The sequence below is a fragment of the Girardinichthys multiradiatus genome, chromosome 9, assembly GCF_021462225.1.
Source record: "Girardinichthys multiradiatus isolate DD_20200921_A chromosome 9, DD_fGirMul_XY1, whole genome shotgun sequence".
Classification (NCBI taxonomy): Eukaryota; Metazoa; Chordata; class Actinopteri; order Cyprinodontiformes; family Goodeidae; genus Girardinichthys; species Girardinichthys multiradiatus.
The window spans coordinates 261,591-284,503 of NC_061802.1; the positions used below are offsets into that span (position 1 = coordinate 261,591).

At 42.7% G+C, this 22,913-nt stretch overlaps 1 protein-coding gene and 1 long non-coding RNA gene across 2 annotated transcripts in view; one reads left to right on the plus strand and one right to left on the minus strand.

Moving 5' to 3' along the window:
- grin3bb (glutamate receptor, ionotropic, N-methyl-D-aspartate 3Bb) overlaps positions 1–22,913 on the plus strand; it is a 111,231-nt gene that overhangs the window by 63,744 nt on the left and 24,574 nt on the right. Inside the window, exon 2 of the mRNA XM_047374696.1 lies at positions 7,546–8,177. Within this exon, the coding sequence (XP_047230652.1) occupies positions 7,546–8,177 (632 nt within the window). The remainder of the gene's footprint in view (positions 1–7,545; positions 8,178–22,913) is intronic.
- Positions 11,163–12,669, minus strand: LOC124873761. The gene is made up of 2 exons (XR_007039620.1): positions 12,268–12,669; positions 11,163–12,197 (listed from the first exon to the last, which is right to left on the minus strand). It is a non-coding gene; the product is annotated as an uncharacterized LOC124873761 (long non-coding RNA).

Here is a 22,913-nt window from a genome sequence, read left to right on the forward strand (position 1 = left end):
GGAGAGGGACGTCTGGGCGTCTCTGCTGAGTCTGCCGGCCCTGCGACCCGGTCCCGGATAAAGCGGAAGATGACGAGTACGAGTACCTTCATGTGGCGCTACGAAGCGCTGTCTGCTAGTACCAGCCACCACAGAGACAGTTTCTCCCTCCAGGTAGTTTCTCTGATGAACTCCTGACAGTCAGAGCTCCAGAACAACGTCATGCCTACTTGGACTGATCCCACATTATGTTCTGTTGTAAAGTCAATTGTGTTTATATGTACATTTATAGATATTTCCTAAAAAAATAAAAAATTTAATCTTCACTGAGAGCAAAGTGTGCCGGAGTCAAACTTCTTGTTTGTCTGTACAAACTTGGCAATAAAGCTGACTCTGATTCTGATTCTTATTCTGATCCGAGCTGACACTGCCCCACCATTTCCACCAGCCCCGCTTCCCCCCCCTGCCGCCTGCAGAGTAGGGAGAGCACTTGCAATGAGATGGTAAAAAGAATAAATGGAAACATACCCTCCCCACCAGCTTAGTTGCAGCTACCAGATGTCATCCTAAAAGATACCAAAAGCCCCACCCCAGTGGCAGGCAATGGCCAAAGCCCCCCACCCCAACTATGTAATGGATTCAATCAAAGGAGCCCAGAGAGACTGATCTGATGTGAAGGCAGAGGCTGTCTCAAGTCCAACATAATCCAAAAAATGACTCTATACTGGTTAATATTAAGAGTGTATTTATATATATTTTTTTACTTTATTTTTAAATTGGTATTTTCTTTTACAATCAGTTGAAACAAACTGATACACACTGATAGCTGGGAGTCACAATCCAAGTAAAAAAAAATAATTGGTTGATGTTTCCTTCTACTTATTCAAGCTTGTCCTGGGTTCTTTGTCTCTGATCTGAATGTTGTCCATTTCCACCACTTGTCATTTTGTTGCTCTTCCTGTAGCCTTAGTCTGTGTATCATCTTTTCCATAATTTGGATTTTTCTACTATCTATATCCATTCATCCAGGCCAGGGGGCTCTTCCTTCCCCCATTTCCGTGTAATATCCTTCTTACCGACTGCTAGCAATATTTTAACCAATTATATGTCCTTATTGGTATACATTCTTCAGATAAATTACACAGGTATAGGATTGTACATGTTATAGGAATTTTATACCCAAGTATTTTCTGTAATGAATCATTTAACATAATCCAGAATGGTATTTTATTTTTATTACATTTCCAAAAAACCTGTGCACGATCCACCTCAGATGCTCTACAGCTTCGCCAACAGGGTGAACTTTTGTTTAACTGTTTATTCGTGATCTTTGGGGATATAAAAAAAACGTATTAAAATCTTCCAGGTGAATTCCCTCCATATTCTTGAGTTAGTGGATCTGGAATGCATGCTCCACATATTTAACCAGTCTCCATCTGTGATTTTTTTTTTTTTAAGATAAATGTTTAGCACTAGTGGCCTTTATTTTGTATTTTTCTTTTTGACAGTAAGCAGAAAGGAAAGAGGGGTAGAAAGAGGGGGAGACATTCGGCAAATGTCACCAGGTCTGGGACTCGAACCCAGGACAGCCGCTTCAAGGACTATAGCCTCTGCACATGGTCGTGTGCTTTTGCCCCTACACCATCAGCGCCACACCTCCATCTGTGATTTTTATGTTCCATTCAGATTCACAAATGGGAGCATCAAAGTAGACTTTCAGAGTTTTTATATAATTCTGTATCTGCTTCCAGATTCTTATAGTATTGCCAATAACAAAATTATTATTATAAAGTGTTTTCCTAATTTTAGTAGGACTGTTAAGGAGGGCAATCAGGGACGTATTGTGACAATGCAGTCGTTCTAAGGATAACCAGGCTGGACAAGCATTGTTGGATGAGTGCGGGCCCTTCTTCCACCATGCTATAGTGGATAAGTGAGCTGCCCAGTAATATAATTTGAAATCTGGCAAGGAGAATCCACCTTTTGTTTTTGGTTTACATAAGTGTTTTTTGGGGATTCTGACATTTTTATAGCCCCAAATAAAGGGGACAATAATGGAGTCTAACTGTTTGAAGTATGACATACCTATAAAACATGGAACAGAGTGGAATAAATGAAGAAACCGTGGCAATACCACCATTTTAACAGCGTTAATCCTACCAGCCATTGATAGCGGGAGAGTCTTCCAAACATCAATATTCTGCTTAAGTTGTAAGATTTTATTCTGCCAATTCAATTATAGAAGCTTCTCTGGTCTCCTCGTTATAGTCACACCTAAATATGTGAAGGTGTTATGGGTTATCTTAAATGGCGCACACTGCCAAAATGTCAGATCGTCTCCTGATGTGAGGGGCATTGCTTCATTTTATCCCAATTAATGGAGAAACCAGAGATGCTGCCAAAGGTTTTGACAGTCTTCAAAAGGGGAGACAGTGACACCCGTGGGACAGAGACATATTAAAGCATGTCATCGGCATAAAGCGAAATGTGATGTTTATGACTAAATATCTTGATAGGCAATATCTGGGGGTTTTGCCTAATACACGCGGCCAGGGGTTCAATAACAATTGCGAAGAGAAACGGAGAAAGCGGGCAACCCTGACGCTTCCCCCGGTGAATACCAAAGGGACAGGAGATATTTTGGTTAGTGATAACAAAAGCAGTTGGGTATGAGTAAATTATTTCAATCCATTTTATAAATAGAGGCCCAAAACCAAATGTATTAAGAGCATACATCATATATGGCCATTCAACTTGGTCAAATGCACGCTGTGCGTTTAGTGAAATAACCACAGCCTCGTCTGTATGGCTTGAGTATAGTATATTGAAAAGACGCCGTAAATTGAAAAACATGTGTCTACCTGGCAAAAAGCCAGTCTGATCTGGATGGATGATTAAACTTATGTATTCTCGGAGTCTGTTAGCTAGGATTTTCCCAAGAATTTTGGTTTCTAAAGGTAATAAGGAAATTGGACGATAGGAAGACACAACCCCCAGGTCACGACCAGGCTTAGGGATAAGCGAGATATTGGCTTTGTATAAAGTAGGAGGAAGTTTATCTACTAGCTTAGAGTGGTTAAACATATGCAGAAGTAAAGGTGATAGTTTGGGGCTGAAAGCTTTGAAAAACTCAGCGCCGAAACCATCGGGACCTGGCGCTTTATTATTGGGAAGAGCAGAGATGACTGATTCAATCTCCTGCAGAGTTATACTAGCTTCTAGCACTTCTGCTGAGTCTGACGGTAGTCTCGGCAGGATTAGGTTATCAAAGAATCTGTCCATCTTTTCAATATCTAATTTTCTCTGCGATTGATAAACTTTGGCATAGAAGTCTGCAAAGCAGTCGTTAATTTTATCTGGATCTGTGAGTTAAGTGCCATCTTCAAGCTTAATACGACGTATTGCTCTTGATGCCTGCAGCTGTTTAAGCTGTCGAGCTAGTAATTTATGCGGTTTGTCGCCCAGCTCAAACCATCTTTGTTTAACTTGTACCAGCAATCTAGAAACATTTCTTGACATAATAGAATTACATTCATATTGCAGAGCTGTTATTTTCTTAACAGTATCTGGACTCTGTTGTAGTTTATATGAGTTGTCTAGGCTAGTGAGCAGATTGTCTATTTTATTCAACCTCAACTTGGACTCTTTGTTTTTCGCCACCTCGTACGACACTATACATCCCGTTATGACCGCTTTCATAGCTTCCCAAAGGATTGAGTCATCCACATCCCCTGTGTCATTAGAGCTCAAGTATAACTTGATTTCGTTTGAGATATAAGAGCAAAATTCTTTATCCTTCAGCAGAGCGTTATTCAGTCGCCAATTGCACCTACTCTTCTTATAATCTAGTTTAAGATTCAAACCCACAGGCACATGATCTGATATGTGAATATTACAGTATTTACAGTCTGATACTGATGCCAGAAATCTAGAATCTCACAAAAAGTAATCAATCCTAGAATAGGATTTATGAACTGCAGAAAAGTATGAATAATCTCTCCCGGTGGGGTATAGCAGTCTCCAGATGTCAACCAAATTATGAGAGTTTAATAAATTTTTAAGAGTCTCTCCACTCCTGGATACACCAGATTGAGGGCGTTGTCTATCCAAAACTGTGTCTAAGGTTAGATTTAAGTCCCCTCCAATGATTATGTTAGAGCTAATCAAATCTGGCACTGCATTAAAAAGGTTCTGAAAAAAGATGGGATCATCAAAATTGGGCCCATATACAGGTCCTTCTCAAAATATTAGCATATTGTGATAAAGTTCATTATTTTCCATAATGTAATGATAAAAATTTAACATTCATATATTTTAGATTCATTGCACACTAACTGAAATATTTCAGGTCTTTTATTGTCTTAATACGGATGATTTTGGCATACAGCTCATGAAAACCCAAAATTCCTATCTCACAAAATTAGCATATTTCATCCGACCAATAAAAGAAAAGTGTTTTTAATACAAAAAACGTCAACCTTCAAATAATCATGTACAGTTATGCACTCAATACTTGGTCGGGAATCCTTTTGCAGAAATGACTGCTTCAATGTGGCGTGGCATGGAGGCAATCAGCCTGTGGCACTGCTGAGGTCTTATGGAGGCCCAGGATGCTTCGATAGCGGCCTTTAGCTCATCCAGAGTGTTGGGTCTTGAGTCTCTCAACGTTCTCTTCACAATATCCCACAGATTCTCTATGGGGTTCAGGTCAGGAGAGTTGGCAGGCCAATTGAGCACAGTGATACCATGGTCAGTAAACCATTTACCAGTGGTTTTGGCACTGTGAACAGGTGCCAGGTCGTGCTGAAAAATGAAATCTTCATCTCCATAAAGCTTTTCAGCAGATGGAAGCATGAAGTGCTCCAAAATCTCCTGATAGCTAGCTGCATTGACCCTGCCCTTGATAAAACACAGTGGACCAACACCAGCAGCTGACACGGCACCCCAGACCATCACTGACTGTGGGTACTTGACACTGGACTTCTGGCATTTTGGCATTTCCTTCTCCCCAGTCTTCCTCCAGACTCTGGCACCTTGATTTCCGAATGACATGCAGAATTTGCTTTCATCTGAAAAAAGTACTTTGGACCACTGAGCAACAGTCCAGTGCTGCTTCTCTGTAGCCCAGGTCAGGCGCTTCTGCCGCTGTTTCTGGTTCAAAAGTGGCTTGACCTGGGGAATGCGGCACCTGTAGCCCATTTCCTGCACACGCCTGTGCACGGTGGCTCTGGATGTTTCTACTCCAGACTCAGTCCACTGCTTCCGCAAGTCCCCCAAGGTCTGGAATCGGCCCTTCTCCACAATCTTCCTCAGGGTCCGGTCACCTCTTCTCGTTGTGCAGCGTTTTCTGCCACACTTTTTCCTTCCCACAGACTTCCCACTGAGGTGCCTTGATACAGCACTCTGGGAACAGCCTATTCGTTCAGAAATGTCTTTCTGTGTCTTACCCTCTTGCTTGAGGGTGTCAATAGTGGCCTTCTGGACAGCAGTCAGGTCGGCAGTCTTACCCATGATTGGGGTTTTGAGTGATGAACCAGGCTGGGAGTTTTAAAGGCCTCAGGAATCTTTTGCAGGTGTTTAGAGTTAACTCGTTGATTCAGATGATTAGGTTCATAGCTCGTTTAGAGACCCTTTTAATGATATGCTAATTTTGTGAGATAGGAATTTTGGGTTTTCATGAGCTGTATGCCAAAATCATCCGTATTAAGACAATAAAAGACCTGAAATATTTCAGTTAGTGTGCAATGAATCTAAAATATATGAATGTTAAATTTTCATCATGATATTATGGAAAATAATTAACTTTATCACAATATGCTAATATTTTGAGAAGGACCTGTATTAGGAACAGGAACATGTCATTATTGTCCAAAGTTGGTTCTGGTTGTAGGAAAACACTCACCTGAGCAACACCAGTCACCTGAGGGGGTGGAGTCGGAGGAAACCATGTGACACAGGAAAATTGGCATCACGTTGTTTCCGTTTTGCTATCTTTATTAGCTGGTAGAACATTTTAAGGGGTTTGATTCCACTATGTTCTCAGATTAATCCATCCTGTTTGGGTTTCAGTGTTATGCATCGATCCAGATCTTAACAGAACATCTGAAACAGAATCAGAACATTCCTTTGTTCTACTAAACTTTTTCCAGATCTTCTTGCAACTAAAACCCTTTTTCTGACCTATTTTCAGTGCATTGTTTCCAGATGAAATGTTTTACTTTGTTTTGTTGCCGTATTAAATATATACAGGTGTTGGACAATGAAAGTGAAACACCTGGTTTTAGACCACAATAATTTATTAGTATGGTGTAGGGCCTCCTTTTGCGGCCAATACAGCATCAATTCGTCTTGGGAATGACATATACAAGTCCTGCACAGTGGTCAGAGGGATTTTAAGCCATTCTTCTTGCAGGATAGTGGCCAGGTCACTACGTGATACTGGTGGAGGAAAACGTTTCCTGACTCGCTCCTCCAAAACACCCCAAAGTGGCTCAATAATATTTAGATCTGGTGACTGTGCAGGCCATGGGAGATGTTCAACTTCACTTTCATGTTCATCAAACCAATCTTTCACCAGTCTTGCTGTGTGTATTGGTGCATTGTTATCCTGATACACGGCACCGCCTTCAGGATACAATGTTTGAACCATTGGATGCACATGGTCCTCAAGAATGGTTCGGTAGTCCTTGGCAGTGACGCGCCCATCTAGCACAAGTATTGGACCAAGGGAATGCCATGATATGGCAACCCAAACCATCACTAATCCACCCCCATGCTTCACTCTGGGCATGCAACAGTCTGGGTGGTACGCTTCTTTGGGGCTTCTCCACACCGTAACTCTCCCGGATGTGGGGAAAACAGTAAAGGTGGACTCATCAGAGAACAATACATGTTTCACATTGTCCACAGCACAAGATTTGAGCTCCTTGCACCATTGAAACCGACGTTTGGCATTGGCATGAGTGACCAAAGGTTTGGCTATAGCAGCCCGGCCGTGTATATTGACCCTGTGGAGCTCCTGACGGACAGTTCTGGTGGAAACAGGAGAGTTGAGGTGCACATTTAATTCTGCCGTGATTTGGGCAGCCATGGTTTTATGTTTTTTGGATACAATCCGGGTTAGCACCAGAACATCCCTTTCAGACAGCTTCCTCTTGCGTCCACAGTTAATCCTGTTGGATGTGGTTCGTCCTTCTTGGTGGTATGCTGACATTACCCTGGATACCGTGGCTCTTGATACATCACAAAGACTTGCTGTCTTGGTCACAGATGCGCCAGCAAGACGTGCACCAACAATTTGTCCTCTTTTGAACTCTGGTATGTCACCCATAATGTTGTGTGCATTTCAATATTTTGAGCAAAACTGTGCTCTTACCCTGCTAATTGAACCTTCACACTCTGCTCTTACTGGTGCAATGTGCAATCAATGAAGACTGGCTACCAGGCTGGTCCAATTTAGCCATGAAACCTCCCACACTAAAATGACAGATGTTTCAGTTTCATTGTCCAACCCCTGTAGCTCGTTAGGTTCTAATTTTTGTTTTATCCTGCTTTTGTTCTCCACAGAACCCGTTCCACTTGCAGATGGTAACAGGGGTTCCAGAGTCAGCTCTGTCTGATCTGTTGCTGACAGTTCTGCAGCAGTCCGGTTGGAGGGAGGGAACAGTGGTTCTGTGCCAAGGCTGGGAAGAGGCGGGAGGTCTCGTGCGGTTCCTAGAATCCCAAACCTTTTCTCCGTGGAACAGTGTGGGCAGGGTTACCTGGCACCTGCAGGCCCTGCTGAACCTGACGCAGTCAGGCGATGATGACACGCAGATCCACGACTTCCTGTCCCAACACTTCAAACAGAACCAGTCCCCGCCTACGTCTGTGGTGCTTTTCGGAGCGGACCCACAGTGTGTGGCGGCAGTGCTGCGCAGCGCTCAGGATCTTGGGCTGACCTTACCCATGGTGCACTGGGTTCTGGGCCAGCCACTCAGCCCCGACGTGCTGCACACCATCGGCCTGCCACTCGGCCTGCTGGCCTACGGAGAAGTGGACCGGAAACCGCTCGACTTCTATATCAAAGATGCCCTGCAGCTCATCACCAGAGCTATCGCTGCAGCTACAATGGTGAGACCGGACCTGGCTCTGATCCAGAACACGCTGAGCTGCTACGAAACACCAGAAGCGCCAACATCAGGGCAATTCCTGTCCAGGTGAGACGCCATCTCTCAAAGACTGACATTTAAACTAAATAAGACGTATGTTCAGTTCGTACTTGATTTATTCTCGCGTAGACACAGGTGGAGGAAACATATCAGACAGAACCCACGTCTAGCGTCCTGCAACATTCAGCAGGTTCAAGAGATGAATCAGAAATCTTCCTGTTGCAGGTGATCCTGAAAGGGTTGGCGAATGAATGTTCAGGGTTGCTTTAACTGATAAGGTTTCATTAAATGATAAAGTTGGTTTACACAGAATTTGGAAATACCTAAATAAACTGACCTAACTTTACGGAAAGTTTGTGGAAGAATTTACCAGAGGATGGCCTTCAAGGTCCAATAGGTTCTGGTACTAGAAAACAGTTTAAGATAAATTGAGCTTACTCTCAACCTTGGATCTTTTTGTGTTATCTCTCAGTGAACTGGAGTGGGTCCCTTGACCTGCAGTTCCAAATTTCCCGTTCTTTAGCTCAGTGGAGAAAGAATATCAGCACGTTGGCTTGACCCGGCCTCAAAGCTGTCTCTACAGGGAGGTACTGGTTGTTTTCATCCTGGTCCAGATGGTCAGTCATTGTGTCTATCTGTCTCTCTGCCATGTCTTCTTGCACACTGACCTTTCTTCTCTTTATCACTCTCTGAAGCACACCAAAGTCAGAGAAGTTTTCTTGACATGCCTACATTAGCTGGTTGTTAGGAAAACTGAATTTTGAGTTTTCCTTTTCAGATGTTCCAAAACATTCAGAAAAGAACTGGAACAGCATATTCCTCATACAGTGAGTTATTCTTAGCAAAGGAGGAAAACGGTTATATTCTACTGAGTGAGTTTTAACCTTAGAAGAAAATAATCATTGCTTGAAAGAAGTTTTAACATGTATTTACATGAATGTCAATTTAACTAATTTGATCATAACAAAACATTCCAGTACAGAACAAGTATTTATTGTGCTGAATGGTTTGTTATGACTTTCACTATCTAAAACTTTCCATTTTTTCTGCAGCTGATTTTCATAAAAGAACTTACTGAGTATGCATGTCTATTGAGCACCATTTTGGACATTAATCACATGCTTTCTAGCACACCACGTGTCTCAAAAATGCTATTAAAAACGCCACCTAGCAAAAATGTAATGCAAGTTTACATCAAAACGTATAATGGCACAAATGGCTCCTGATGTCATTTCCAATTAGCGATTGGAAATGACATCGGCAGCAAACTGAATCACAAATTATATTTTTTATTAGATTTTCTGTGAATGTGTTTCTGCAGCTGTTGGAGGAAAATCCTCAGGGTGAGTTTGACTCATCCAGCTTGATCTCTCAGGCCAAGTTACTGGAGAAAAATAGTATTGTTTATATTCATGAAGATGCTTTGTGTGCATTTCTCTCATAGTGGAAACAAAGATGGAGGAGCCTTGGGTTTTATTCATGGGTCGATTCATTACAGAGCCTGAACCTCCTATCAGACCTGCAGGCAGCAAGGAACATAATAAAACTATCCATATCATTCAGAGCCTCAAGAGACTCCAAAGCTGTGAGAGGCTCCAGAACAAAATGAGACTCTAGAACCAAACTGGGTATTAAACTTATATGTGATGGTAGAACCAGGTGAGGGTCAGGCTGAGGAAATGAGCAGATTTAGCATCAGATTAGGGCTGCCTCCTGGCCTGGAGACACTAAGAGAACTTGAATTCAGAACAGATTTACAAACATCCATCCATCCATCCATCCCATGGAAGATCCCAGCCCAGGAAGGAGGACTCACAGCTGGAATCCCCGTGAGGTCCTTGAGCCAGTATCAAAACCCGTCGCCCACTCCATCTCATTCTCCGAGTGAATGTCTGACTTGCTGACAAGCTGGACTTATTCTTCAAACTTGGATACAGAGCTAACTACGATCTGATATTTGAATACCTGTCGATTGAGTGCAACCACAAAGTTAAGTATGATCTGCTGCTCAAATAATCCAGCGTTAATGCAAAAGGGGTAATTAAGGCAAGCGTGTCTTGAAACCTTTCTTTCTGAGCTCGTGCAGAAAAGCAACCTGTACCAACCAGAGTTTCCAGCAGAGACTCTGTCTCTAATCACGTCGATTGAAGTAGATTCCCCACGGTCTGGAGAAGGTGTCGGAGCCGAAGTTCTGCAGGCTGATGCGTGCCAACCCAGTCTAAGCACATTTCTCTGTTCATGCCTGCTACGTGACTGTACTGGGCCAACTGTGCCACAAAACTAGCGCCCAATGGACCTCCAGTCTCCTTTCTTTCCAGTCACATCAGAGGTGGTGTTTGGGCAGAGAAAATTAGTTTGGGATTAACTAATCTAAATATTGTTTATGATGCTTTGCTTTGTTTGTGGTGTGAAAGCTAAGCTATTTTAAGAGGTAGCAGGCTATCTGCTCAGTTAATGTGGACAGGCCTCAGCCTTGAGGCTAGTTATTTGCTCTGTGTTGTGTTTTGAAGTTGATACAAACTTTATTTAATGGATGGTTTTAAACACAGATAACGTGCCATTGGCGCTCATATGCATCTCAACCTTTATATTAATGGTATTTCAAGTTGACTTTAAAGAAGTCACAAGCCACATTTTTTTCTGGCACACAGAAAAAAAATGTATTTCCCTTGCCAGAATTTTTCCTGCATTGTACAGTATATAAACCTTTTAAAAATATAACGTGGAAGGCTACAAACTTTAGAAAACCCTACATAGACTTGTGGACATTACCTGTGAAACGTTTCATGCAGCTGAGGTAAACTAAAGCAAAGTTACAGAGGTTTTAATAAAGACATACATTGGCGTTTTTCCTTTTGGCACCACATGGCACATTTCTTCAACACTTGCAAAAGTGAAGATTTCTTGTGCTTTTAGTTGAAAAATGTAATAAACTACTTTTTACATGTCTAAAACAGCCTGTTTTGATTTTAGTTTTTGTTACCCACATCTATTTTTTTATAATTTTCCATAGAACAAGAAAATGCTCGTTGAATCATAGTGGAGCATATTTATTGAACAGGAAGCACCAGTGTAAAAAAAAAAAAAAAATCAATCTTCGCAATAAAATATAATATATAAAATATATAACAGCATCGCTAAAAAAAATATCAATTTATTGACAACTAGGAATGAATGTATGTGTTCACAACACCTTCGTTTACCGGGCAGGTGGGGGAGTCGGGGCTAATTACAGATGCAAACATTTCAGTACTATCTTCTACTGTGTGGCTTACAAATCCATTTATTACGGGACATCACGAAGCACTAGTGTAAAAAGAAAAATCAATCTTTAAAAGTATTTTGCAATAAAACTAAAATTACTTACCTTTCAAGCAGCAGAACTGCATAATCTAGCTCATCATTGACCTTGTCGGGATAAATAAGCTCTTCGTCTTCAGATGAGAAATCCTCTACACAGACTTCACTACCGCAGTCCATTGTAATTAGGTCCAAAGCTTCAGCGAAGGTGTACAACTTTGTGTGGGAAGCCATTGTGTTTCAAAAACAAACACTCGAACACGCAAAATGATAACCACATCACATAAACAGCCAGAGGTAGGAAGGTCCGTTGCGTAACAGCTGTAGCAACTGTGCCTTGCGGTACAGCGTGCTCAGTGTTTATACTAACAACCTACAATAACTCGGCCAATAACTCGAGTTTGGATTGGCTGAATTGCACAAATGTCCCCTCCTTTTCCGCCTTAGAGCCACTAGAATAAAGTTATCTCCACATCTTTCACATCAATCTTCAGAAATCAGGAAGCAGAGGCCGAGACGTCCGGTGAATCCATTTCGTAGAGTGCATTTACTTTCTGCATTTTTCTGATTCAACTGCTTGTAGTTTTAACTGTCGTTGGTGTTTGTAGAAAAAGTTTATATCAGCTTTTAGCCAAGAGTCTGATGTTTCAGAGGATACTACACATGTCTATGTTTAAGTAAGGTTAAGAGGTTAAACAGGTTTATTGAAAGTGATGTTTCTGAGCAGCGTCAGGAATCCGTAGCCGGTTGGCTTCAGGAAACGGTTCACTAGGGGAGAGAGAGTGATTACTATCAGGCAGATGAGCTCAGATATGAGGAAGAGTACTTTGAGGCTTACTTGTGGGAGAAGGTGGAGAGTCTGGGGCGAGATGAGCAAGCCACAGAGGCTGAGGTTGGCCGGCAAGCGTGTCGTGTGAGCGGATTCCTCCAGATGATGTACGATGTTGGAGGGTGGACAGGCAGAGCAGGTGAAGCGAGGAGCGAGTCTTGAATTAGATCTGGTGGATCCAGAGCGGTCCTTGGGCGGGACTGAATTCAATGAAGTATTCACCATGAGCGGGAGGCTAGCACCAGCGGTTATCCAGGAACGGGTTTGCTGACAGCCAACAGGGAGAACAACCAGAACCACGGAGGGTTATCCAGAGCAGGACTGCTGACAGCAACCTTGAGGGAGTAACAGAGCTGGGTTAGATGCAGGCAGGGAAACACAAAGGCAGGTTCAGAGCAGGGTTGTTGGGTCTGATTACCATACTGTCCCAGCTGCTTCAGTATCCTCATGCTGATTCCTCCAAATGCAGCACAGCTGTGAGCTGTGGGCTGCACCAGCACCTGCCTGCCGCACCCTGGTGGAGGAAGAGGGAATAACACTGAGCTCCATGGCCTGACATTCCCAGTACAATACTTGACAGACTGAATGGTTTGTTAATATTAAATAATAATAATAGTAAGTATCCTGGTTGCACAACAGACAAAAGAGTAAAAAACATAAGCCTGGGTGGTTTTTCAGAGTAACGTTTTTTAATTCTTTCTTTTTTTTTTTTTTTTTTATGTTTCATCTGACTTTATTTTGAAACACCTCACAGATACCAGTTAGGTAACATAGTATTTTTTTTTTACCGTGTCCTGTCTGGCAGAGAAGCACTCAGCATTGTTGCCAAGAAAAAGCTCAACAGATTTACTTTCACAAGTGGAGCATTACAGCTAACGCTTTAAAGCTCTGCTTGATATGTATAAAAATAAACTTTATTAGAAACTGCTTTGGGATTATTTCAATTGTTACGGACACGGAGACAGAAATGAAAAGGGAAAAAAAGCACGAAAGAGTGAAAAGGGGGCAAAAAGTAAAAAAGAGAAGGAGAATAGAATGGAGGAAAGAAAGAAGGATGAAGAGAATACAAGATAACACCCTGCTTGCTTCTACACCTGCAGAAATGTTCGTATTACCAGCCTTTTTACCGAAAGGTGCACAATACTTATGAATGCAAGATGTATTTAGTGGTAAATGTGGCTCAATATAGAACATTTGTGTATTTGTTAACACCTCATTCTAAACACCTGTGGGTCTGAGTGTGAGCGTGCTTGTGTGTACAAGGAGGTTTTTCCATAAAAATATGCAATAGTGAGGAGCCACAGACCCTCCCCCCTGGACCCGGGATAGATATGGAGGAGATCCGAGCTACAGACATCTGCACTGTGAGAGGGAGCTGCAGCGACAAGCCCACAGGCCCCGCCGGCAGCCGTCTACGCCAGAGCAGATACAGCCATGGACCCAGAGACCTGAGACCCTGGGACATATCACTTCCCAAGCAGAGGCCCGACAGAGCCCACAGGTCCAGACCCTGGCAAGCAGCCACCAGGAGTGAGCCAGCACAGACCAAAGCACCCAGCCCCGGATACCGAGAACCACAAGTACACCGGCGGGCAGAGATACCAACCACCGGCAGGTAGTGTGGCGGGGAGGGAATAGGCCCCACATTCGATGGAGGCCTAAACTGATCCATGAGAGGGATCAGCCCAAGACCTAACCTGACACAAAAAAAGGCACACACAATTACAGATTCCCACCCTCATGCGTATACATAAAAACACTCACACCCACGCACCTAACGTAAAGACAAACAACAATGGATGTCGTACACTCACTCACACTCCCCATACATACCCTATACTCCCAGGTCCAGGTGCCAATACCCCATAGGGACAACCAGCCCCAGGACCAAAGAGGTGGTCCCCTTCCCCCCGGGGGTGGAGACAGGCAGACCACACCTGAACCAGAACAACCCCTGCAGTGTAAGCAAGTATTAGATGGTGCAACACCCATCCTGAACATCCGTTGACCTGTATAGTATATTCTATGAAGGATTTTATATTGTGTTAATTTTAGACTGATGTTATTAGTCATTTTAAAAGTTCTGGAACATATCCGAGACCAAAATGTTTGGTCAAAGTTAACTGATAAGTCAACCTCCCACTTCATAATAGGAAGGGAAATTGATTTGTCTATGTTAGACAGTGTCCTGTGTATCTTAGACATTAATTTGGGGGGGTTGAGTTTTAGGAACTCTAGTACACTTGATGGCATTTGTAACCCAATGTTTTTAAGCCTAAATTTATTTTTTATTATAGATTTAATTTGTTGATATTCTAAAAATGTATTCTTGTCCATCCCATATTGTGTAATTAATCTGTTAAATTGGGTGAACTGAATTCCTTCAAATATATGTTCCAGGTATTCAATTCCTTTACTCCTCCAATCTGGAAAGTTTATCATATAATTTTTTTGTAGGATGTCAGGGTTGTTCCAGATGGGTTGTGTGTCTGCATGGGATTAGTGAAGACCCTGTCATTTTTAGATATTCCCACCATGCTGACAGAGAGGTGCTGATATTGAGGCTTTTAAAGCAAACATGTCGTTTTATTTGTGAGCTAATAAATGGTAAATCTGAAATCTTAATATTATTGCATAATGTCTGTTCTACGTCTAGCCAGGGTTCATCTAGAGGAGTGTGTTTAAACCATTTTGAGATGTAATGTAGCCTCTTGGCCAAGAAGTAATGATGAAAGTTTGGCAGATCTAATCCTCCTTTATCTTTGGTCTTTTGTAGCGTTTTTAAGCTAATACACGAGGGTTTGTCTTTCCAAAGAAATTTAGCGATAGAGGAGTCCAGAGATCTAAACCAGTCAGATGACGGTTTATTTGGGATCATTGAGAATAAGTAATTGATTTTTGCCAAGATCATCATTTTTATTGAAGCAACCCTGTCCATGAGTGATACAAGTAGAGATTTCCATCTAGCAAGATCATCTTTCATGTTTTTCAAAAGCGGAATGTGGTTTAGTTTTGTTAAGTCTGCCAGTCTGGGAGAAACATTAATACCCAAGTATGTAATATTCCCAGACTGTAGTTGTATATTAAGGGAATTGTGGAACAGTTAATTGGAAGAACTGTCGATTTCAACCAATTTATAGAATAATCCGAAATTCTTGAGAAAGAATTTATCAATCCAATTACCTGAGAGACAGAGGTTTGTGAATGCTGGAGAAAGAGTAATATAATACATTATATGCATAAAGACTGATTTTATGTTCAACATTCATGCATTTTATGCCTTTAATATCATTAGTTTGCCTGATTGCTGCTGCTAGTGGTTCAATAAAAATTGTAAATAATGAGGGGGAAAGTGGGCATCCCTGCCTGGTGTCCCTCTGAAGATAGAAGCTGGAAGATGTTTGGTTATTGGTCCTGATATGTGCCGCTGGGGAACTGTATAATATTTTTAACCAGTTTATGAAAGAGCTTCCAAAACCAAATTTAGTCAAGGTTGCAAACAAGAATTTCCAGTTAACTCTATCAAATGATTTTGCTGCATCTAGAGATAATATATTAGTCTCAATATTTTTACTGTAGAAATAATCTATTAAATTAAGTAATCTGCCTGAATTTGAGGATGAATTCCTTTCTTTTATGAAACCAGTTTGGTCAGGATGTATTATGAGAGGTGTTACTTTTTCTAGTCTTTTTGTGAGGGCTTTACAGATTATTTTGAGATCAACGTTAATAAGGGATATGGGACGGTAACTGATAGGAAGTACTGGGTCTTTTCCTCGATTTAACAGGAGAGTTATGTTGGCAGAATTTATATTTGGCAGAAGTTTTCCATTTTCTTTGGTTTCCTGCAACATTCTTTGGAATATTGGAGCTAAAATATCCCAGAATTATTTGTAGAAATCTGTTGGGAATTCATCTGGGCCTGGAGCCTTTTTATTGGGCATGCTTTTTAGAGCTTCTTGGATTTCGGCTACAGTCGGGTACATCCAGGGCCATTGGTTGATTATCCGATAATTTAGGAAGTGTTACTTTATCCAGAAATTGATCAATGTCATCTGACAGGTCTAACTGTTGTGAGTATAAAGCTTGGTAGAAATCTCTGAAAGTGCTGTTTATTCTTCCAGGATCATAAACTGTATTCCCTGTCAAGTCTTTAACAGCTGTTGTGGAATTTTCTTATCAAAGTGGGTAGAAGTTGACTCACAACAAGAGAAAATCCGGACTTTGTTGTCTTTATAAGTTTTATTCAAAGGCATTCAGCGTTTGAAGACCCTGACACTGAGGTTAGTCAGTGAAACAGAGCCCCGATCAACATTTACACACAGTATTTATACCAGAACGTGACAGTTTTATCTCAACTTCAAAGAGTCTGTGTTTTACGACCCTAGACCCTTCTCGGGTTCAGAGGTGACAAAGTTATCTAGGAACCCAACTGTCCTTCCCAACACATCATCCTAACTGTGGGTTTTAACCATTAAACTTCTGATAATGGCTTTTACAGCTTCCTCCTCTAACACAGATGTTCTGAGGATGGAGGTCACCTAAAGGTCATACACTTTGAAACACTTACTGCAAGAATTTCCATCACACAGCAAATATAGTTGTTTTTTCTATATTTATTTTTAACTGGTTAGCTAAAAAGCTACCTGATTTATTGCCATGTTCAAAGTTTTCTATTTTAAGTCTTTGCACTAAGAATTGGGTTTTTTTGTCAATAATTTCATTTAATTCTAGTTTGGCTTTACGTAGTTTGCTCAGCATTTCGTCTTCCTGGGAAGCATCTAACGGTTTAATGGTTTCTTCTAATTCCTGAATACGTTGGTTTTCTTTTTTCTTCTTATGTGATGAGAATGAGATTATTTTATCTCTCATCACTGCTTTCCCAGCCTCCCAGAGAACAGATATTGATGTCCTTAGAGGTCATTAAACTCCAAATATGAAGTCCACTCTTCTCTTAAGTATTTGACAAATTCTTTATCCTTAAGCAATGATGTATTAAACCTCCAGTTTTTGCTTTGTGGGTTTTCTTTCTTATTTACTAGAGTTAAGGAGACAGGAGCATGATCGCTGACAACTACAGGGTGTATCTCAGTGTCTGAAATGTCAGCCAACAATGAGCTGCTGACTAAGAAATATTCCAGACGAGAGTAAGAGTGATGGACATGTGAGAAGAAAGTATATTCTCTGTGATTAGGGTGAAGAGATCGCCATGCATTGCAAAGTCCGTAATCACTCTTGTACTGTTTAACTATATTTATTGATTGCCAACTGCGCTGAGTCCTTGTTGTGGTCAGCCTGTCTAATTCTTCATTTAGACCAAAGTTGAGATCGCCCCCAAGAAGAAGTGAGCAATCCAAGTGTTTAGACAGTGCAGAAAAAAATAATGGAAGAATGGGGGGTCATCAATCTTTGGGGCATATATACTGACAATACATACAGGGGTTAGACAATGAAACTGAAACATCTGTCATTTTAGTGTGGGAGGTTTCATGGCTAAATTGGACCAGCCTGGTAGCCAGTCTTCATTGATTACACATTGCACCAGTAAGAGCAGAGTGTGAAGGTTCAATTAGCAGGGTAAGAGCACAGTTTTGCTCAAAATCTTGAAATGCACACAACATTATGGGTGACATACCAGAGTTCAAAAAAGGACAAATTGTTGGTGCACGTCTTGCTGGCGCATCTGTGACCAAGATAGCAAGTCTTTGTGATGTATCAAGAGCCACGGTATCCAGGGTAATGTCAGCATACCACCAAGAAGGACGAACCACATCCAACAGGATTAACTGTGGACGCAAGAGGAAGCTGTCTGAAAGGGATGTTTGGGTGCTAACCCGGATTGTATCCAAAAAACATAAAACCACGGCTGCCCAAATCACGGCAGAATTAAATGTGCACCTCAACTCTCCTGTTTCCACCAGAACTGTCCGTCAGGAGCTCCACAGGGTCAATATACACGGCCGGGCTGCTATAGCCAAACCTTTGGTCACTCATGCCAATGCCAAACGTTGGTTTCAATGGTGCAAGGAGCGCAAATCTTGGGCTGTGGACAATGTGAAACATGTATTGTTCTCTGATGAGTCCACCTTTACTGTTTTCCCCACATCCGGGAGAGTTACGGTGTGGAGAAGCCCCAAAGAAGCGTACCACCCAGACTGTTCCATGCCCAGAGTGAAGCATGGGGGTGGATCAGTGATGGTTTGGGCTGCCATATCATGGCATTCCCTTGGCCCAATACTTGTGCTAGATGGGCGCGTCACTGCCAAGGACTACCGAACCATTCTTGAGGACCATGTGCATCCAATGGTTCAAACATTGTATCCTGAAGGCGGTGCCGTGTATCAGGATGACAATGCACCAATACACACAGCAAGACTGGTGAAAGATTGGTTTGATGAACATGAAAGTGAAGTTGAACATCTCCCATGGCCTGCACAGTCACCAGATCTAAATATTATTGAGCCACTTTGGGGTGTTTTGGAGGAGCGAGTCAGGAAACGTTTTCCTCCACCAGTATCACGTAGTGACCTGACCACTATCCTGCAAGAAGAATGGCTTAAAATCCCTCTGACCACTGTGCAGGACTTGTATATGTCATTCCCAAGACGAATTGATGCTGTATTGGCCGCAAAAGGAGGCCCTACACCATACTAATAAATTATTGTGGTCTAAAACCAGGTGTTTCACTTTCATTGTCCAACCCCTGTATTTGATGTGAGATATAATACCTAAATGTGTGGATTGCCTCCATTGATCACGAGAAAGCATTTGATCTTGTAGATCATAATTATCTTTTTTTCACCTTTGCCAGCATTCGGTGTGGAAATGGGGAAGAGATTATTAATAACGCAATAAGGAGAACAGGACATGGAGCACAGGTAGTGTAACGGGAGGAACCAGCAAAGAACAATGAAAACCAGTGAGCTTACATACTGAGGAATGAGTAGAGAATGACAATGGATCCTCGTGAGCTAATGAGGGAAATGTTGTCCAAACACCCAAGGACCATAACACTTCTTAAAAGTTAACTGGGACAGAAGTGAGGGTTTCTTGTGTTAGGATTATGATTATTGATTAATTAATATTCATCAAGAATTATAATAAAAAATCATAATTTGAGAAAATTAATTTCTTAACCAAAAATCCTCATTTATGAATCGAAACCAGAGATGTTTTCTGGTGTTGTAATTGTGGCTCAACGCCTTTGATAATTACAACCATTAAATACTCAGTAATAATTGATAACTTACTAGATGTCACTGTTTAATCAACCGTTTCTGCCGAAACGTGGGGAACTTTGACCTTATTTTGACTGACAAATCATTCTTCATCAAAGTTTCAATAAAATGTTACATGCACATACAATTCAGAACACATTAGACTATAAGTGGCGATTCTACATTGCACTAAAACCTCCTCTACCCTGCCCAAGCTATTCCTAACAAAGAAATAAAAATAAAAGGGTGGATTTTACTTGTCGTTGTCTCCTCTGAACAGAGGGAGAGCGAGAGGGAGGTGAAGAGTTCCATGCATCCACGCATACTCAGCAAAGCAGTCCGTTTTCTTCCTTGGTGGCCTCCGTGGCAGAAAGGTAGAAAATAATGACGGACCGTCACTAGTCAACTGGTACAAAAACAAGGAGGAAAAATTGCGTCTCCTTGAAAACTCCGTGGTTTTTTTGGTTACATGTTAAATCCACGTCTTCGATCAGTAAAGTTGAAAACTTACAAGCCTTCTTATTCCTGTAAGCTTAATTCGCTTAGTTTTCTCAATGGCCAACGAAGGAGAATGAATAAAATTCACGTGGGACTTTTTCTCCAGAGGGATGCGCTTCAGTTGCTGGTCCAATTTCCAGCGTGAAAAGCATGGTGGGCCGTCTCATCCTCTGTTATATAGTTGACTGTGGCCTCAGAGCTGCGACGCCCCCATCCAATCAGCGGTTGCTGGGATTTGTAGGAACAGGCTATCCTGCGGTACAAAATGGCCGATGACGTTGGAAGGCCTGGTGGCGTCCAGCAACATGCAAATGGTCCAATATTCAGCAAAACATGGTAGGTAAATGGCCTTCATGTGACATTCCAAACCTGCCAGGAAATGTGTGATAGGGAAGAAATAGTATGAAAACATTGAGATTACTTATAAGTAATGACATTTTTCAGAAACAGAACAGGGAGAGTGTGCGGGAAAAAGTTGTGTCCAAGTTGTCTAAACAGAAATGGTTGCTACCCCAGCTGCCCTGCAGGGGAAGAGGTCTGATTGCAAACAATCTGGTCACCTAATCTCTTTGACACAGGCCTGTAGTGATGGTCCCACCTGCTGGGTGTATTGAAGATGTTCAGCAACTCCTTCTGAACATGCAGCACTTCTGGTCTAGGAAGTGCTGGCTAAAAGCATCTGTATTTAAATGTCAAACTGCACAGAGGTTGCTTTGGATTACCACGATTAAAACTCCTATCACTCAGTGTTTGATGGTTGGAAAGACATAAAAATTTGCATAATTCTAATTTGCACTCTTCTTTCTAGGAATCTGGCTGAATTTATTAGTTCTCCAGAACTCTGACAACCCAGGGTTCAGACCAGGAAGCAGGGTCGTAGTTTAATACTCCTCTCTGCAGCTTCTGTACTGCTACCCACCCATTACCCTATTAAGACAGTGTCTCGCCCACGGCCAAAATTGAATAGGTTAAAAAATAATCTAATTTTAAACTACTTGTACTCGTTGTCTTCCGCTTATCCGGGACCGGGTCGCGGGGGCAGCAGACTCAGCAGAGACGCCCAGATGTCCCTCTCCCCAGACACCTCCTCCAGCTCCTCCGGGTGGAGCCCAAGGCGTTCCCAGGCCAGCCGAGAGACATAGTCCCTCCAGCGTGTCCTGGGCCGTTCCCTGGGCCTCCTCCCGGTGGGACGTGCCTGGAACACCTCCCGAGGAAGGCGTCCAGGAGGCATCCGGTATAGATGCCCGAGCTACCTCAACTGGCTCCTCTCGATGTAGAGGAGCAGCGGCTCTACTCCGAGCCCCTCCCGGATGGCCGAGCTCCTCACCCTATCTCTAAGGGAGTGCCCGGCCACCCTACGGAGGAAGCTCATTTCAGCCGCTTGTATCCAGGATCTCGTTCTTTCGGTCATGACACAAAGTTCATGGCCATAGGTGAGGGTAGGAACGTAGACCGACCGATAAATTGACAGCTTTGCTTTTCGGCTCAGCTCTCTCTTCACCACAACGGACCGGCACAGTGCCCCCATTACTGCGGCAGCCGCACCGATCCGTCTGTCCATCTCCCGCTCCATTTTTCCCCCACTCGTGAACAAGACCCTGAGATACTTAAACTACTCCTCTTGAGGCAGGAACTCCCCTCCAACCTGAAGAGGACAAGCCACCCTTTTACGGTCGAGAACCATGGCCTCGGACTTGGAGGAGCTGATCTTCATCCCATAAAAGTTATGAACAGGACCGGTGACAAAGGGCAGCCCTGCCGGAGTCCAACATGCACCCGGAACAGGTCCGACTTAGTGCAGGCAATGCGGACCAAACTCCTGCTCCACTCGTACAGGGACCAGATGGCCCCTAATAAAGGGCCCCCGATTCCATACTCCTGGTGCACCCCCCACAGGGCATCATGAGGGACACAGTCGAATCCTTTCTCCAGGTCCACAAAACACATGTGGACCGGTTGGGCAAACTCCCATGAACCCTCGAGCACCCTGTAGAGGGTATAGAGCTGGTCCAGTGTTCCACGGCCGGGACGAAAACCACATTGCTCCTCCTGAAGCCGAGGTTCGACTATCGGCCGGACTCTCCTCTCCAATACCCTGGCGTAGGCCTTACCAGGGAGGCTGAGGAGTGTGATCCCCCTGTAGTTGGAACACACCCTCCGGTCCCCCTTTTTATGAAGGGGGACCACCACCCTAGTCTGCCAGTCCAGAGGCACTGTCCCCGTCCGCCACGCAATGTTGAAGAGGCGTGTCAACCATGACAGCCCCACAACATCCAAAGACTTGAGGTACTCAGGGCGGATCTCATCCACCCCCGAAGCCTGTTAGACCCAATCCCAACCAAATAATTTAAGGAAGTGTTCCCTCTGATTACCAGCCCCATTTTAGATATGATTAATCTATCTTTAGTAAATGGATCAGAACCACAGGCTTTTAAGTTAGCTGTAATTAAACCTTTACTTAAGAAACCTTCGCTTGATCGAGATGACTTGAGAAATTACAGACCTATATCCAATCTTCCATTCTTATCTAAAATTCTTGAGAAAATAGTTGCTAATCAAATGTGTGAACATTTATACAGCAATGACCTGTTTGAAGAGTTTCAGTCAGGTTTCAGAGCTCATCATAGCACTGAAACAGCTCTGCTGAAAGTCACTAATGATATTCTTATGGCCTCAGATAATGGACTTGTGTCTGTTCTGGTTCTGTTAGATCTCAGTGCTGCATTTGATCAAGTCGACCATAATATTCTCTTAGAAAGGCTGGAATATGCTGTAGGGATCAGGGGAACAGCGCTAGGCTGGTTTAAATCTTATCTGTCTGACAGATTCCAGTTTGTTCATGTAAAAGATAAATCATCTTTAAACTCCAGGGTTAATTGTGGAGTACCACAGGGTTCAGTACTTGGGCCAATTCTCTTTACTATATATATGCTTCCAGTA